This window comes from Dermacentor albipictus, chromosome 4, assembly GCF_038994185.2.
Source record: "Dermacentor albipictus isolate Rhodes 1998 colony chromosome 4, USDA_Dalb.pri_finalv2, whole genome shotgun sequence".
Lineage (NCBI taxonomy): Eukaryota > Metazoa > Arthropoda > Arachnida > Ixodida > Ixodidae > Dermacentor > Dermacentor albipictus.
Window position 1 is genome coordinate 127,556,698 of NC_091824.1, and position 18,927 is coordinate 127,575,624.

General features: G+C 42.6%; 1 protein-coding gene across 7 annotated transcripts in view; it reads left to right on the forward strand.

The window, feature by feature from the left end:
* LOC135899594 (uncharacterized) overlaps positions 1-18,927 on the forward strand; it is a 226,049-nt gene that overhangs the window by 180,632 nt on the left and 26,490 nt on the right. For 6 of the 7 annotated variants that reach the window (XM_070537565.1, XM_070537564.1, XM_070537566.1 and 3 more), the window contains one exon: positions 18,443-18,500. The exons of the other annotated variant lie outside the window; for it this stretch is intronic. In XM_070537565.1, the coding sequence (XP_070393666.1) occupies positions 18,443-18,500 (58 nt within the window). The remainder of the gene's footprint in view (positions 1-18,442; positions 18,501-18,927) is intronic. 7 annotated transcript variants of the gene reach the window in all.

The following is an 18,927-nucleotide window of genomic DNA, read 5'->3' on the forward strand; positions in this document are numbered from 1 at the left end:
CTCTCTCTCTCTTGTGTTTCGCTTTCGACAGTAGCTTGTTCATTCCTGCATCCTCTCTGACTGGCGTATAATACTGCTAAGTATTCACTTGGGGCTATTTTGACCCGTTCAAATTGTTTCCGGCAGCACCATCAAAGACAGTAAGCTAACAAAGCGAGCTCTTAAAACCGCTTGGACTTCTCAAATATACCAACGACATTTTGCGAGGTAAAGCAACATTAGCTGGGTGCTTTTATGCTTAGTAAGTCAGACCTGAAAGCTGGACAGGCTTCCTCGACTTATTCTCTGCAAACAACCGCCATGGTAGTTGTCCTCCGGGACGCGACTTCGCGGTTTTCGCGTTTATTTCCAGGTGTGCATGTGTGTATGTGCACGCGCGCGCGCCCGCGGGTGTTTGTGTGTGTGTGTGTGTGTGTGTGTGCGTGCGTGCGTGCGTGCATGCGTTTGTTTGTTTGTTTGTTTGTTTGTTTGTTTGTTTGTTTGATTTTTGACAACAAGAGCATTATCACCAAAGCTGCGAAGTTGGGCACTTCATACGATTCCCACTCCACTCTGGAGAGTAGAGAACCTTCGTAATTTTGCTTGTTTTAGCTCCTTGGAATGGTAACAGTTGGACCATTCTTACACCATGGAGTGGCTGAGTTCATCCATTTGATTTTTCTGATTCCAGTAAATTGAAATCTTTCTCTTATATTTGTGTGCAACTTGCACTTACTTGCTTAGTAACTAAAACATAACTTTGATGTCTTAACAGCCCTACAAATAATTTTACATGACATTTCTTAACGCAAGAACAAACAGCGCTTTTTGACTTGTCGTTTCTTGCGTCACATTTTTCTCTGTAATCTATAATATCTACATTTCCAAAGGAAAACCTTTCCCAGTTTTGCTTTGGACAAAACATTCGGCAGAGCACATTTCACGATTTATTTATTTCATTAATTGTTTGTTTGTTTGTTTGTTTGTTTGTTTGTTTGTTTCTTTGTTTGTTTGTTTGTTTGAGCACTCTCAAGGCGACTATAGGGTGTCACAGAGAGGAGTGGTCAGCACTTGAACAACGTAGAAATAGCGGTCTTGAATGAAGACTCGTCTGGATTGCTGGCGATGGAGGCGCGGAGGTGGTTCCAGTTAGAGGCAGTCTTCGCTATGAAGGAACTAACGCAATGGTTTGTGCGGCAGCTGGGCACATTAACTCTTGCACCAGCTCGCCATGACATCATTGATTTTTTTCACGATAATTGTTTTTTCTGTTCTCTGTTAAGATGGTACACGCATTTTAAACAGTCGGCCCGTTTACGAGAAAATACTTTCGAAATATGTGACGTCGGGTAGATGCACCAGCGCTGAGGTATCGGCGTGAAATTTATTAAAAATAAATTTTAAATTCATCATTTTCTTTATTAAACCTAATATTGCGAAATTAACAACAATACAGTTATGCAGGAATACTTGATCACTCCGAAATTATTTAGTCTTTCTTTTTTCGTGTCACTTTAAGGGAAATCCGAGGTAGGCTTGACGACATATCATTGATATTCATCATTGATTGGCAGAACGGATGTTCTACATCTGGCGCCAAGGCTTGTGTGTGGTGGCCCTGGCTAAAACTCCCAGGGCTCTACTAGGAAACATAAATTCCTAAGAAAATGGATGAGGAAGCGGCGCCCTGGTAGCTCAATTGGTAGATCATCGCACGCGAAATGCGAAGGTTGTGGGAACGGTCCCCGCCTGCGGCAACTTGTTTTTTCATCCACTTTCATTTACATTAATTTATTGTTTCTTTATTTCATTTATTAAAGGGACACGAAAGTGAAAAATGATTTCTTCTGCATCAGTAAATTAGCGTTCTACAACACCAAAAACTCCACTCCCACAATGATAAAACGTTTGGTAAGCTAGAAAAAGCGCAAGAACGAAATACGGGTGGCGACACCTACTTAAGTTCCCGCATCTGGGGGATGTGACGTCTTAGATTTTGATGGAATCTTCTAAGGCCTACTAATTGTATATAGCCGTACAGATTGGCCACATTGTGTTCCAAAGGAACCAAATATCAAGCATGGCTAGTTTCAGCAACCTTTATTCAGCCAACGCGGCCCAAATGCGAAAACAAACTTTGGAATTCCTGACGTCACGCTGACGTACTGGCGCTGGGGTTTCGGCTCGAAATTCAAATACTGATACTTGGACCTTCATTTTCTCATCGAATAATCAAACAATTTTTTTTTGAAATAACTGCCTGCAGGCTCCTCAAACAATGCTTCATTAGTCTAAACTTATTTATTGTTTCGCTTTAGTGTCCCTTTAAGCATAAGCAATTTCCCCTATGTTGTCCTTGGTGCCAGTGTTTGTTGGGTTCTTATGAAATGACATCCTTGAATAATATTTGCACCTCAACAGGAAAGCAACCTAATGGTGTGAACTTGGCGTAAAACTGCAGTGTGGGGAAATGTCACTTGTTGATTTTATACTGGTTTAGTTGTCGCAATTGTGACATTTTGTTGTCTATTGCAGCACTCTTTAGACTGCTACGTGTTCAATAGGAATGCACCAGCGTAACGTTCAAGAAGCTTGATTTAATAAAGCTGCGCCTGATATACCTGGTGCTCAGATTCATTCATAATAAATATTTGTGGAAGAACGCATAAACTCGCATAAAGTTTCACGCAGGTGACCGCATTCCCACAGAGACGGTTGCAAAAACGCTCGTGTATGTATGCTCTGGGTGTGCTTTAAAAAACCCCGGTCGCCATAAGTTCACCCGCAGCCCTTCACTACGGTGGCCCTCATAATCCACTACGCCGCTCTGGGCTATCAATCCCAGTAATCTGTTTTCGTATAGCTGTTATTTTCTACGGATAGGTTTGCTTGAATTGTTGATATAATTTAGCCTATTGCAACACGAGCCCCTCAAACTTGGTGCAATCCAAGAATGATAACATGTCTGACCGTCTTTTTTTTTTTAATGCAGGTGCCATTAACTTCCATATGATGACTTTTCAAATTAATATGAGACTGGAAGTGCCCTTCCCCTTTTATACGAGCATCATTGGTTGCACTGTGTAAGACCCAATAGTGATTTCTGCTTCTGTATTGACCTCACCTGGACTCGCGCCACACCTTTTATTTAGCACGGATGTGCTATGCTCCTTGCTTTATATACAATTTGAGCCATGTATGTTGGCCATGCAAGCTCTTCAGCGACGCAGAAAATAAACTGTTCCGATCAGAACATTTGAAAGAAGTCAGTGGTTACCAGTCGGAAGTCATAAAGCATAAAGCATGGCCGTCATATAGGGGAACTGAATAATAACACATAGACTCTTACACTGTCCAATCATCGTTTAGAATCATAAACTGTATTCAGGGAGCCAAATTTTAGAATACAATTCCATCTAAGAAGTTCCCAATGAGCTATACGAGTATCCCGTGATATTACTTTTAAAAATAACTAACAGGAGCATTAAGAATTGCGTCACACAGGTTATCGTACGTGCTAGCTTTCGACCGAAAGTTTCACTTAGGATATGATTAACGCAACAGAGGACCTTATAAAGCAACATTTGCATATTCAACTAAAGCACATTCAAACAAACTGGCTGTCTAGAATTCACCGTTAGCTAAAGATTACTGTGTTCCCATATAACGAGCCAACCTCTACAGCAGGAGTGCTAGTACTGAGTTCCTAAGTACGTATAGAGTACGAATATTGTGTGGATAGAATACCAGCCATGTATCAATAGCCACAAACGAACAGAAACACTTCGTTTTGAGTATGTTATGCGACTGTGACGGGCACTGTGCAAATAATTTTAATTCTAATCGTTTCCGTCTGGAGCCGCATACTAGGCCGTATAGCCAGACAAAAACCTTGTTTTCGTTAGCAGCTCTCTCTCTCTCATTTAAGCATGAAATCCTTTCAGCTCCCGTTGCCGGCGACCTTCAAGAGACCTCAAACCTAAATACAGGGCCGTTATCCGGAACTCAAGACGAGAACGGAGCGAAAATGAAACGAGAACACCCGGGCATCGTTGCGAGAACGAAACGGGATAATCTAGGCAACCAGTTAAAACATTTAAAAATTTAGTCTCTGGCCCCCAACACTTTGTACAGGAACACATTACATACGCTAGTTACTGCCCAAAAGGGTTACAGAAATATTGCTTCCAATTTCTTCCTGTTTGTTCTCAATATCACTCAAGCCACAACTTCTAGTACGCTGAATTTTAATTTGTCTTTTCCAATAGTGACATTCGAAAGGCAGATACAGGGCACGATACACATGATCTTCATATTGTGGCTCTGAGACAGGGTTGCCTGTGTTCTATTCAATGCTAGCGGTCCATGAGTTCCGTGGCGCGGCTTATGCGCCGCCTCGAGAGATGGCGCTACGCTGCGTGACCAAGCCGGCAGCGTCCGGTGTGCCGCTCATAGTTGTTTGGGCGAGACGAAACTTTCAATGGGGTTCAGTTCAAAACAGACTATTTTCGGCTCCGTAAGCTTTCAGGCCTGCGTCGCGTTGTGGCCGCATACGCTTCTGTATTGTTCTTCATTTCAATGAGGTCGCCGTCACAAATGCTTAAGCCGAGAAACGCAACCCAGTGAAAGGAGACGTAGGAAGCGTTTTCCGGAAACCGACTACTTAGCTATTTATACGACAGTGCAGAAGACTGCCCGATTGTGCCGACAACGCCAGGATTATGGGGCCGTTTACGTAGGTGACAGAACCGCCACGGACCGCGGCCACCTACCCACGGCCGCACATTTGCAGCCGACTACTTCGACGAGACAAGAATGACGATGATGACAAGCTGTATTTATTAGGGATGGCTCGAAGGCCTGTAATGGGGAATATGAAGAGGAGGGGGGAGGCGTATTCGGAGCCGTTCTAGGAGCTGCGCTTCCTTCGCGAAAGCAAAGAGCGAGTCCAGAATGACCCTGTCGGAATCCATCGAGCCAGTTGCCGGCTTAATCCACTCCTCGTAAGACGACACTCGCACCACCCTCAGGTTGTGGTCCCGCTGCTGAGCGTGTCGCTGGCACTCCCAAAACGGATGGGCTGCGGACATTAAAAAGTAGCGCCCTGTTGGAAGAAGAAAAATTATTGAAGGCGGCGTCACCGCAGGCTAGCAAAAGACACCATATGGACGCTATTGTTTCCTGTCACTGTCTGTGGCAGGAGACAATTGCGTCTATATGCACAGTAAGGTGTGATGCGTTGTGGTGTAGTGGAGTGTGCCCTCGTGAACATGCGATTGTGGCTAGTATCATATCCAACCAATCTGCTTTGCCGGTAACTATTTCATGCTTACATCTACTCTCGATTACGAGAGAGCCAGCATTTTCTTTTCTCTCTCTCCCCGCCCCTTTCATTTCTTATTATGTCAGGACGAAAAAGGAAAAAGCGTTATTTGATCTGGCTACTCAAGTACTCATCGTGCATAAATCAACACCAGAAAAAACGAACAAGAACTTAAAAAGGGGCCCTATAATGTAAAACTATTCCAATACGTTTTTATTCCAATCTCCTGACGTCAAATTTGCGTAACCGCCGACGCAAGCATCGGGTAGTCATCCGCACGGTTGTTTGAACAGACCAATCAAACGCTATCCCCGTTCATAGGAGGTCACTTTTGTTAACTTGAAAAACGAATAACATTGACTACACTGAGTGGCTTGTCTTATCTAATTCACTGACAAGAGGCGAGAAGCGCGCACAAGTGGAGAGGGATTCGACGGGGCCGAGCCACTGCAATAAAAATCGATAACCAGAGAGAGAGGGTGGTGCCGGTGTCTGCGATTGGTCCGCTTCGCCTTACTTAGCTTGCGATGGCTGGTGGAAAATCGCGGTGATATGCAACGGAAGCTTAAGAATGGAACTAAAACGTATCGTCAGCAAAGAAGAGCTAGCAGAAATAAGTCGTAAACGTACCGAAAGTGCTCGACAATGTTACACGACCATGCTAAAAGTTTTATTATACGCGAATAAGCCCATGCTCCCCGGCAGGTGCGAGTAGCCATTGCGTGAGCGGTCGGCGGCATGCAGCTATCTTTTATTCCTTTGGAGAAGGGGCAGCCTGCGGCTATTCAGAAGAAAACTCAGCTTTCTTTGGCATATTAATACATCTTTAACGCATATGCGTCAGTATGACGCGGTGAGTTTTTGCGCTTTTGTGACGTCGCGTAACAGGCAGGTGAAGTGGGTGCTTCCCAAAAACTTTTGACCAATAGCCGAGGGCTAATAGCGAAAAGGTGTGGAATCAGAAACAACTATTTTTCCTTTGCTTGGTCAAATCATGCATAATCAGTGTGTACACGTCATATCAGATGGGGAGCTGAAAGTCGCGTGACAGGCAGGTGAAGGGGGGATGGTCCAAAAACGTTTTTGACCAATCGCGGAGGGCTGATTAACGAAATGGAATAGAAAAGTTTGGAATAGCTTTACGTTATAGCACCCAAGGATAACAGAGAGTAGAAATCACCCTACGCGTAAACAAGCTCAATGAAGTGTTACTGTTTTGAGTCTTAAAGTTAGATACCGTCTCTTTTCAGCACTCGCTTAGTTATTTACAAGATTAGATCCATCCACAGCCAACCACCCCTCTCCTCACCCAGTTCCTCTCGCGTGATTGCGCTAAACCTCCCGTCATCTTCATGAGAGAGACACCATCCTCAAAAGAAAAAAGCGTGGCCGAGGGGATAGCTTAAAAATGTGCATTAAACAAGTTCTCCAGCGATCTACTTGCAGAGACCACACGAATCACTGAAAGCGAGGCTCATTAGCAACACACATACCACCGAGCCGAAGGCGATCAACTGCACCAGCGATGAGGCGCATAAGCGTTCAGAACACTTCAAAGGGTTTTGAGAGCTTCTCTCGCAACAATGGAAGCACGTACGCCGAAGAGTGGGCTCCCATTGAGGATAGGCTCAAGCAAGCAGCACGCAAAAAAAAAGGGGGAGGCGGGGGGGGGGGCGGAGGAGATTTGTCCGGCTTATGCAAATTCCTTGACCCATGGGAGCTGCGAAATGAGCGGATGCGTTCACCTTGGTTCCCTTGTTTGTTGTTGCTTCAGACGGCTCTTTTTTTTTTTCAAAGCTTTTCTGAAGATGGATGTAGTTGAGGTAAGTGGACATTTTTGAAAGAGCTGTTCGATCTTCATCTGCAAGAGGCCAATGTCTCGTGAAGGTAGCAGCCATTTCTTTGCCATTATTCTGAAAGAAACGCTTCAGGAAGAAACGAATCAAAGACATTCACGACCAAGGTTTCTTCTCAAACTGCGCTTTTCCAGGTTTCACGTATTAACTAGAAAAAACAAGAAAGCTGAAAGAAGTTGAGCAATGCAGCTTGTCATTACACGCGTGCGTGCCGCTTTGAGAAGAGATTGGAATAAATTTAGGGACAGGCTACTTGGCTTGAGCTCGAAAGATGTATGAGAGGAACAAATAGTTTTCGATTATATTATCGTTATTTGTTAAGTTCAGTGCCATCTTCATGCTTCCCTTTCTTGAAGTGTATAAAGTAGCCGATCTCTCTTATACCTGTCAAAAGGATACCTGCATGAAATATTAAAAGACAAATAATGAACGGTTCTTTAAACTGAAGAGCGACATAAAAAGTGAAGTATTACACGTTAGTAACGCCTGAATGCAGGCGCAAGTGGTCCTCTTCAGTGAAATGAGCTTGTGTGACGGAGTGAAATGCTTCGCAGTGTCATTGCCGGGTGTCGTTCAATATAGATAGGAAATGTGCACTCACGTTCAACTATACAAGGAAAGCGCCCCGAGGCCGCTCGGGAACATTATTTCCTTTTTTTTTTTTGGCCTCTTGGCTTTGGGTGTGTTGATAGAAAAAAGTTATGAATAAATATTGTTGCAGGGCATATTGGTAATACTGTACGGGTGAAGTCGGTTACGTCATTTTCTCAGGGCGCCGTCATTTTTCAGGCTATATAATAGAGCCCTCAATAAAAGGTGAACTTTTGCATGTATTGTGGTTTTCCTTGTCAAAGCAAGTAACGTTCGCGTGCCTCCAGTCTAAAACACGTGAAATATGTAGATCATGGCAGCCTCTTACTGAGTAGGAATTATCGAAAAGTAATATATCCGCGGACTTCAGCGATTCCATCAGTTTTCAATATATCTGTTGCAACAATAATTACTCCATGGCAAACTACAGATGCTGTCGCAGCAGTATGCATGCGCCAAACCACGAAACGTTATCCTCGCGGGTGAGAACAGTAAGCGTTGAAAAACACAATATCACCATCATGGAACCTAAGTAGGCATATACAGCTGCCGAAAAGAAAGGGAGAGGGGGGGAGGCAATACATAAGTATTTGAGCATTTCTTTTTGTTAGCGAGGGAAACAACCCAACTATCTTCTTAACACACAAAACAAAATATTATCACTTGCAACTTTTTGAGAAGATTACAAGTTGCGCATGTTCAAGACCTATCTAAAAAAATGAGGCTAAAAACAATAAAGCTAACACTTTCACCACCTCGAATAGTGAACTTTCACGGGTTCGCTCTTATTCTAGGCGCAAGAGCAGCGGTAGTGAATAAAAGCCATTTTCAATCAGAAAGCTCAACGAGCACCTCAAAGAGCCACTCGGTCAGGGACTAACCTGCAATTCTTCAAAAGTAAGATGATACCGCACATGCAATGAAGAAACGCTGTTGGTCGACTGAAGTAACTCTCATTGAGTGTCTATGGCTTGGAGTAGCTTTCACTAATCTTTACTCCTACCGTACCGGAAAGTCCATAAGCCCGGAATCTGAAGTGTGAGATTGCAAAGAGATGATAGCACACCTTGTCTGCGATGGTCATGGCTTCAATGCCCCAAGAAAAGTCCTCAGCACTCCGCTCGTCAGGACTGACAACCGTCCCCTCACGGAAGCCATATTTCTTGGAACCTGGTCTCAGCCGACATCGGCCCGAACTGTTTTAAAAGCGGTAGTGTGCTTTTTAAGAGCATTGAGATAGGTGGAAATATTATAGTGCGGGGAGATTTTTGTTAATATTCTTTTTTTTTTCCTCGTCTTTTCAGCCCTTACCACGTCCTCTTGTGCAGAGTAAGCGAACCGGACAATTCATCTGGTTAAGCTCTCTGCCTTTCACGTCTTGTTTTCTTTCTTTCTTTCTTTCTTTCTTTCTTTCTCTCTCTCTCTCTCTCTCTCTCTCTCTATCTATCTATCTATGTCGGCCGCAACACTATGCTTCCTTCCACTACGTTTCACTTAGCTAGCGTAATCTCTTTGAAGCGACATCGAGGTGTTCCCTTTAATTAGTGAAACTTGCGTAGAAATATATCACCAATGAGATGCAGTAATAGTGGCGAGAAGCTCGACTGAAGCAAGAGACTACACTCAAGGGCATTTGTTCCACATAGGTACTGTTTAGGAAGTGGAACATTTGTGCAAATTCTTTCCACTTACTTAGTGGAACCTGTATTCGGAACGAGTTTAAGAATGTTGCCCCTGGATATGAAGCGTCAGGAAACAGAGAAATTGCGGCACTGGGTTCGGGTCACGCACCTAATTACGGATGCGCGAGTCGTCCATCTAGAGCGGCCTCTGATGAACCCCGCCGACCTACGGTGTTGTGAATCATTAGCCCTTTCACCGGAAACTGATGGACGCCGAGCCGATCGCTGCGCCTCAGATCTGCAATTAATTAGGCGCACACCCTTGAAGTTGCTGTCGTTTCCTTGACTGCTTCTCGTTGGTGGCTTTCTACTCGACTTCTTCCTTGCTTTAGTTACACCGACATTACAAAAAGAATATCGGCTTCTTCACCCTCGCTCTCTTTTCTTGTTGCGATTGTTTTCCCTTTTCTTGTTTTTTTTTTGTTTTCTTTTTTTGCAGTCCGATGCATGTTTGATGCTAGTAGCTAGCGCACTGTCATTCAATTAGCGAAGAGCGCAAGCAGCTAAGCTTCTGTTTGTTTGCTTTATTTTTAATAAAATACCTTTTTCTACTCTCGTGATCATGTCACGGCATACATATAAAATAAAGGGGCATCCAATCGTCTACTGTATTTTCCTTAGACATTCGCACCATCCAACAAAACAGAAATACTGAAGTAAGGCTGCGCTCGATCCGCCTGACATATTAGAATAAATCTCTCGTTTTCACGGAGAGTACTACCTGCGCTTAAGTACACGAGAATCTAAGAAATGTCAGTGGGACAGGGACACGTTTTGTTGCCATCAACGTCATCAATAATTGCAGCACTCACAACTGAGTGCGATATCGTAATTCATTTCGACTAGAGGAAAATAGAAAAAACACGTCGGGAATTGAAAAATGAAAATCGATGCGAACGCATGTTGGCGCGCTATACATATGTACACTCTAAACTTTCATCTGCGAAAAACAACGATACAAAACGTTTAGTCAAGAAACAAAATGAATTGCCTCGTTTTCTCTAGAATGCATTCGCTTCCATCATTGGGAAAGACTGCAGTTAGTGCCAAACGTTCGCCACATCCAAATGTTGCACGTACTAACACATCAACAAGTCAGTAAAACAATATTTTCGTTCGGAATTCCAACAAGCATCGCAAGAAGCCACTCGGTGAGCAACACGCCTGAAGGATTTCAATAGTAAGACGGCACCTCGCACGCAATGCAGAAGTTCTGTCAGTCGCAACCGTCTGATATTTTTCTTTTTTATTACGTCATATTTAGGACATGTTTGCACAACAGCTCCGGCAACTCTTTTTCACATAGACTAATTACACACAAATTATTAGATAACAAGGCTGCACTGCGAAAGAGAATGTTGCCCCGTATGATATAGTCAAACTCGAAGTCAGGAGACGTAAATTCGCTAAAGACAGCTCACAGCAGAGGTGAGAGAAAAAACAGACTCAAACGTAAAGTCAGGCACTCTAAAGGCAGAAAACAGGGCCTGGCTACAATAAGCCCCGATTAAATAGCCAGATATCCACAGGAAAGATGCCTCATGAACGAAATGGGAAGTTTTGACGTGTGGATAGAAAAGTTGCAGCAATAGTAATCGAAAGCGGGCATCTTATCCCTGGCTGAAACCATTTATTCACAATTTCTGAATCTAAATTTGTGTATGCAAATTAAAATTTCCTAAGAAAAATATAGAAATCGCTCTAGCGGAATTTTCAGCCATCGCGCATGCAAAATTACGCATTTTCTTACTTTAGACAGAGGAACATGATTTGTGGTCTGGTGATGATGTTGAAACAAGTGGGCTTAGCCAGGCAGTGCCGGCTTACAATTGCTTGACTTGTAGCAGCTCTTTCAAGGCACAAAGCGTGATCACATGTTTCGAAATCCACTGTCGCAATTACACATAATCTGGAACTAAATCAAGTAAGAATGACAAACGTATACGAATGTATAGCAAATTCTGATACCTTGAAATGAAAGTAAACTTGAAGTGACTTACATTACTTTCTGTGCTAATTCTGTGTGTTGCGACGTACAATGCACTAAGTTGAACTTTGTCTTAGGGCGTTAGTGCATTCCGATATTGATTTATATTTTGTTGTATTAATCTCTAGCTTGCGTTTGTTTGTTTGTTTGTTCGTTCGTTCGTTCGTTCGTTCGTTCTTTCTTTCTTTCTTTCTTTCTTTCTTTCTTTCTTTCTTTCTTTCTTTCTTTCTTTCGTTCGTTCGTTCGTTCGTTCGTTCGTTCGTTCGTTCGCTCGCTCGCTCGCTCGCTTGTTTGTTTGTTTGTGTGTTTATTTGTTTGTTTATTTGTTTATTTGTTTGTTTGTTTGTTTGTTTGTTTGTTTGTTTGTTTGTTTGTTTGTTTGTTTGTTTGCTTGTTTGCTTGCTTGCTTGCTTGCTTGTTTGTTTGTTTGTTTGTTTGTTCTTTTGTTTGTTTGTTTGTTTGTTTGTTTGTTTGTTTGTTTGTTTGTTTGTTTGTTTGTTTGTTTGTTTGTTTGTTTGTTTGTTTGTTTGTTTGTTTGTTTGTTTGTTTGTTTGTTTGCGTGAGCAGGTGGGTGGGTGGGTGGGTGGGTGGGTGGGTGGGCGGGTCGGCCGTTCGGTCCGACCCCTACTAAACAGTGTGGCCAATCATTTGGAAATCAGCTTCTCCTCCGGGCATTGACTAATGCGTTTCGCTCCGCAGCATCGCACCGGTACATCTCCTATTCCTACCAGATCTTATATTTTCCTACAAGACGGCAATAAGTTTCGCCTACAGACGCCAATTCGTTCATCGCCGCTTCTGCTTTAGAGAAGGAGCGAAAGCCTTGTCGGAAATAAGAGTTTTACTATGCGCTTGCACGTGCATTTGCAGAGTACACTGAATGAACACATGATTTCCTCGTGATTTCGCCGAGTTGAAAGCGCAGTCCGCACTTGGGAAAATTGATGAATGGCTTCCATACGAAACGTCTAACGGCCTATCTATCTCGGCACGCCGCGGACCTCTGGGCGTAACTGTAGGTTACCCTGGGGCGCTCGGCTGATCAGTCAATGATGTGCAAACAGACTTGCATGGATCGGAATAGTAAATATGGGCGCGAGCTTTCACTCTATTTTACCTAGAAGTAACTCCAATTCGCTAACTGTTCAATGTCGTCAGTTTAAGTAAGAAGTCTAGAGGGCGTGTTTAACATGAACTGCTAACCATATCTGCATAAGGGACTCTCCGTGAAAATTAGTGGAACTGCTTTAGCCATTTAAAGATATGCTCAATAGCAGTGGTATTGCATCGAAACCAACAACTTCGTCAAAATTGGAAATATTCGGTCTAGACACCGCGGACAATAGTCAAAGTTCTAGCGTATACTTCTGTGCTCGAGAACTTTCCTCCCTTTCTCTTTATTTTTTCTCGTTTTTCGCAACGGTAACGAGTGGGCGATAAACGGCATGAGTTCTAGAATATATTGGTTGTATGATTGCTCCCTCAGGAACAGTCAATTCATCACGTGTGTAGTACTTCCTATGTTTTTGTAGGTTAGACAACTGAAAATACCTGTAAGTGCCTACGAAGAATCACGCGTATGCTCGCTAAAATATAAGTTTTCTTTTTCTTTTCGTTTCGATTCTGACCCATTTATATAGGGACATACTCACTCTACTTTACGAACACGTGGTGTCCATGCTGACTCTGCTGTTCTTCATCGAAGTTGAGTACCCTTTCGCTTGCCTCCTCATTCAGATTATTGCCTTGTGATCACTAGCCACGCATATCGAGTCTTCAACACTGCATCCAAAATTACAGCTACTGACCAACTTTAGTGCTTCACTGAAGGAAAACAAAATAAGAAGTTCCTCCAGCTAATATATTCACTTCTGTGACCTCTCTATGTATAACTAGGTTATTTACTGTTAGTTGGCTTTGACACCAATATAGCCTTGAACGCATACGAGCGCAGATAACGTACATACACATTTCGCAGATTGTAAGCCAAAGTACACGCCATAAATACGACAGCAAAGGGCAAGCGCCACATGCGAGTGCTCTCTACCCGCGCAACAAACTTGTCGTAAAACTGCTTACATGAATTGCTCTCAATACCACGTCTCGCAAAAAAAAAAAGAATGGAAAACGAACGAAGGAAAGGAAATCTGAGCGTACGTGGGTCATATCTGCGTGCCCAAATATTACGTCGGGAAATGACCATAGCGCAACAATGTTTACAGTTCCTGCAGTTCACTTTGCCTCGGAAGTCGTAATGCTTTATTCCGGCTTCGGCGAGAATAAGATCAAATATAATGCATGGAGCAAAATTTATACATTTGCAACAGCTTTTTTTTAAGTTCGATTATTGCAGTCGATGCGGTAACAAATCGACGGAAGAAAAACTAAAGTGACGACTAGAGCATCGGCAGAGAGAAAGAACTACACATAACAAAAAAAATCGCTCGATACGTATATGCCCCCCCTATTCAGCGATTCGTCTGGGGTCATGAAACCTGAACCCTTTGCCGTTTAAATCCACTGGGCTTTGCGGAAGCATAATGCAGGGATATTTGTCACCATGTGGGCGCGGGTGACATTAAAGTCGGATCTGACAATGAAAAATAAATAGCCTTTTTTTTATGGACATATGTACAGAAACAATAAAATATTGCCATCAACAAGTTTATACCTCGCAATTCGGACGGAATTTTATAAGCGGCTTTGGGGGCGCTCCTCTGCATTAATCCTCCGGAAGCGTACGATTCAAAACTTGCGATTTTTCAATGAAGGGTGCCAATTCTTTTACTTTCTGTTTCCTGTCTTGCCGATAGGAACTGTGAATCACCACGTTTAATTCATTCTTCATATTGTGGTTAGTACTTCCGATACCTGCTACCTGGGGAACCTATATCGCTTCCGTTGTCATCGCTTTTTGCCTTATTACTCTGTTCCTATCTTTGCGAGTAAGCAACGATTGAGCACATCATTTCTCCCTCAAAATGCGATGGTTCTCATTAAATATGATCTATTTCTTCGTACAGTATCTACTGATAAAAAATACCTATAAGCCTCAATCAAGAGCTGTATAGATAACTACACACAGCACAGGCATTTTTGTATTTTATTATACAATATACCTATGCTGTCGTAGCTATTTGTCAAGTTGTAAGTCAATAAGTTCATAATTCTGCACTGGGATAGATATTTAAAAAAATTTTTATTGAAATAAATATTAAAAAAGGTGTAGTCAGGCAAAAGTGGCTGCTCATCTTTATATAATAAAATTTTTGTTATTATTAATAATAGCAATAGTAGTAGCAGTTTTTTCTAATAATGTAAATGGGAAAGGTTTTGTCACTTTTTTAGTAAGCGCATATTACAGATCGGGTCGCTCTCATGGCAATTCCTATAGATGCTGTTTTCTTTTTCCTTTCATTGGTTTTTTCATTTTGAAACATTTGATTTGCAGAGGGCTCCAGATGGGCAAAAAACGTGCCTTGCACATTCCGTGAAAAGACACAGCAGCCAATAGCAGCTGCGCGTAAACTGAAAACCACCACAGATTCCTTTGCACGGCTTGCGCTGAATAGCACTGTAGCAGGATACATCCGTAATTAACACAGTATGTGAGCAAAACAAAAATGACATTGAAAAACACTCGGAAAAAAGTAGCACCTACATGCATAATCATCCAGGCTTTGTGGCTCCGACATGAAATGGCTTTTAGTGCACCTTCCTTCCCAAATACTTGTGCTGCAAATACCAAATGTGGTGCCAACACGAAAGTTGCATGTAACGTGCACGGCGGTGGCTCTATCAACGCAGTGCCAAAGTCAACCGGCGAGATGAATTGCTCCCGTTGTGCGAAATGCGGGCCACTAGCGTAGCCGCCACTCCAACAAGCGAAAATCATCTATGGGAACGTTATTATTTTGACCAGTGGCTTGCGACACTGATTTAATTCAGGGTTCGACAAATATTTGTTGGCTTATATAAGGCGTGTTCTAAAACTGCCTTCTATGCAGCGACTGCACGCCGCGGTTTAGATTTGGTTATGTTATGGTTTACGGGTTATATTTTCTACCTCGCGTGCCATTTTATCGTGTTGACTCGCATCAAAATGCATGCGTGACGTAAATACATGTGTGAAGCAGGTGCATACAGGAGGCTGAGATCGCATACCTGTTCGGTGTAAATCCAAAGCAAGATAATGGTTCACCAGAAGATGAAGGCTTGACGTAATTAATAGTGGTATAACAAAGAATGTCGCCGAAACCAGCATTTCGGCAAGGGGTCTTGTCGGCAAGTCCCCTTGTCTAAATGTTTATCCACGCTGTATCCATGTAAAAACTGTATTGGTCAAGTTACTGCGAGGTCGCTCTCGTCTTCATATGTCTTTGCTTAAGAGGGGGGGGGGGGGGGGATTTGCAAATTTTCATCCAAGAAAATTGTGCGCACTAGTTTCTCACCTCAATTTCTTGCGGGAAAATCTCTTTGTCATGACAGTTATCATCTCCCGACTCTGTTTTTTGCGAACGTGTGTACCTGACGACCACCGAATAAATGCAATAATTACTGGTAGTCTCATAAAAGCCTGTGTGTGACTGAAATATTTGTATGGGAAGAATTATGGAGTGAACTGCATGTGAGTCTTACCAGTTCCACAACTTCACGCATTTGAAGAAAAGCGGTGATTACAATTTCCTTAAAATATTAGATTACCTTTTATTTGATTTCATTTTTATTTTATTTTTTGTCATCCACGATTCACTATGCGACCCCCACTTGGACTTGTAAAATACCATACGGCTTTAATACATTAGGAATAAGGCGGCATCAGTGCTAAACACTTTTTCTCTAGCTAAAAAAACTGAAAAGAGTAAAAGCAACTCGCATACCGAACTTCGCAAGGGGGGAACACATCGCCGAGGAATATTTGTACCCTCGCCAAAGACAAAGCGGGGCACACGTAGGGCTTGCGCTTGTTTGCGTATACAGAAAAGAAGTCATATTTTTCTTTGCGAAGAGGCAGCTCCATCATGGTCTCGCAGGAGTTGTCTGGTATTTTTTTCTAGTTCTCGCCTTCTTCAGTCTGCAAGTACTGCGATGTCGCAGACACCTTATTCCATATTGTATGGAGATGTGTATGAAAACACGGCACCGTAGCCACCCAAACACTAACGGGGGAGCAGTGGGAGGCCAAGCTATCAGATCCGGACCCGAATAAACAGCGTAGCCTGATCGAACGGGCACGGGAGGTTGCCATGGCCCGCGGCTACCTGGAATAAGGAGGCCGCCCACCTAGGGCGCCAACTGCGCTTGCTCAGAATAAAAGCTTATAATCTATCTATCTATCTATCTATCTATCTATCTATCTATCTATCTATCTATCTATCTATCTATCTATCTATCTATCTATCTATCTATCTATCTATCTATCTATCTATCTATCTATCTATCTATCTATCTATCTATCTATCTATCTATCTATCTATCTATCTATCTATCTATCTATCTATCTATCTATCTATCTATCTATCTATCTATCTATCTATCTATCTATCTATCTATCTATCTATCTATCTATCTATCTATCTATCTATCTCTCTCTCTCTCTCTCCTTAGTTCTTTTTCTTTTTTTCACCATGTGCCATTGTACTTTTTACTCCTTCTCGACACGAAATTCGAAGGGCGAGAGGACATGATAAAGCGTCGCGACTGTGACAAAACCTGGAAAGACCGCGTTGATTAATGAAGGTGTCTGCAATTATATAGCACTGAGAACCTAAATGGAAACGACGACACGCGCACTTCTTCCTCTTCACCTCTATGATAACTTAACCGGTGCAAATCTTCCTAATGTGCAGTTGAAGGGCAGACGCCAACAATAGACTCCGTTTCCCGCGGCACTTTCACAACGAGAGCGTTCTTAATAACATATCCCCCACTTAGAATGCAAGGAAAATGGTTCATGTAGAAAAATGATCTTTTCAGCTGCAACAAAGGTAGTGGTGTGCTCGGAGAAAGAACCATTGCCCAATAGTACGTGTCGCTTACCCTTCAACGAAAAAAAAAAAGAATAATCATATGCTCATATGCTATATATCAGATAGTTCCGTATAATCGTATAGTAGTAACGCGACTATACGAAGAGCACATGCGCTCTTTGGATGTCGATTTTGGGAAGCATATGCTTTTTCTTAGTGAAAAGGGACAGCGAATGGAATGGGAGAAATTGATCGCAAAGCACCAGCGTTCACGACGTGTAGATACCAAAGATCATCAGTCATTTCCTTATCTCTTACACATTTGCGTTATTTATTCGGTACACACCACCCTTCACCGCATTCAATTGCGTCAGCAGCAATGCGCATTCTGCCGGTCGTATTTGATCACACTCAGGCTCCATGGCTGATGTCTAGAGTCTTCTAAGCACTACGCAAAAACCCAGTTCTACAGTTCAGACTATTCATGTACACCCCTGCCTTCAATCCTCGGAAGTTGACGTGAGGCGATAACTTCTGTGGGCACAGCCGGCGTCCTGTTTTTGTAGAAAGAATTTCTACACACAGCTCCACAAAACACAGAGGCACGATAAGGAAAGAGCATTTCTTTCCTTATTTGTATTAGGCGAACGCCACGCGAATGAAAAAGAAAGAAAGAAGCAGTAGCCATTCGGGTTCCAACGAACATTTGGCTTTTCTGCAATGCTTGTGGTTGTGCCAAGGAAGCTTGCACCATCAGAAGTAGGAACGGTGCAAGAAAATTCGTCGAGGACGGAACAAGTTATTAGCACACCCGGTGAAAAACGTTTATGGATCACGGGATCTTCGAAAACGTTCGATTACCGAGCAGCATGTAGCAGTAGCCGGTAAAACTGTATACTACAATGTTGTTTGCACATTCTAGTGGAGGCCCTAAATGCCAATACCAGATTGCATTGTGAGGTTGCGGAGGTATTCAGCTTTTTTACAGACCTCGTGCCCCTCAATATTTTGCCGCCGGGTGTACGTGTAAGATGTCCTCATCTGTTTCACCGCAGGCACATGTGATGATGACTTGGGGCGCCCTACTTTATTTCCACTTTATACCTATAAGAGGTGAGTACTGCGCATGAAGTTTAAAACAATGGGCAGTATTGTGCTCTCTTTTGGGGATATTCTTGAAGCGTGGCCCCCTATAGACATTCCAACGTCATTTCTGGATGTGCAGATTTCTTTTTTTATCCAACCCATTGCCTCGAAGTACTGACAGTGTACATACGTCATAACTTTATTTTCATTAATATTATTTCAACTTTTTGTTAAAGTGTGACATTACGTCATCCATTATAATTTAATTTTTAATTCTTTATATATTTTATTGTTCTAATTACCAATTTTTATCACTCATAGCGTTTCAGGTCATATAGCAGAGAAATTTAATAGCAGGAAGCACATTCTTCAAACCTCTTCACCTTATTCCCTAGAATGTATATATGTCTATCTATCGATAAGGGTCTCAATGGTGTCATTAATTTCGACGACT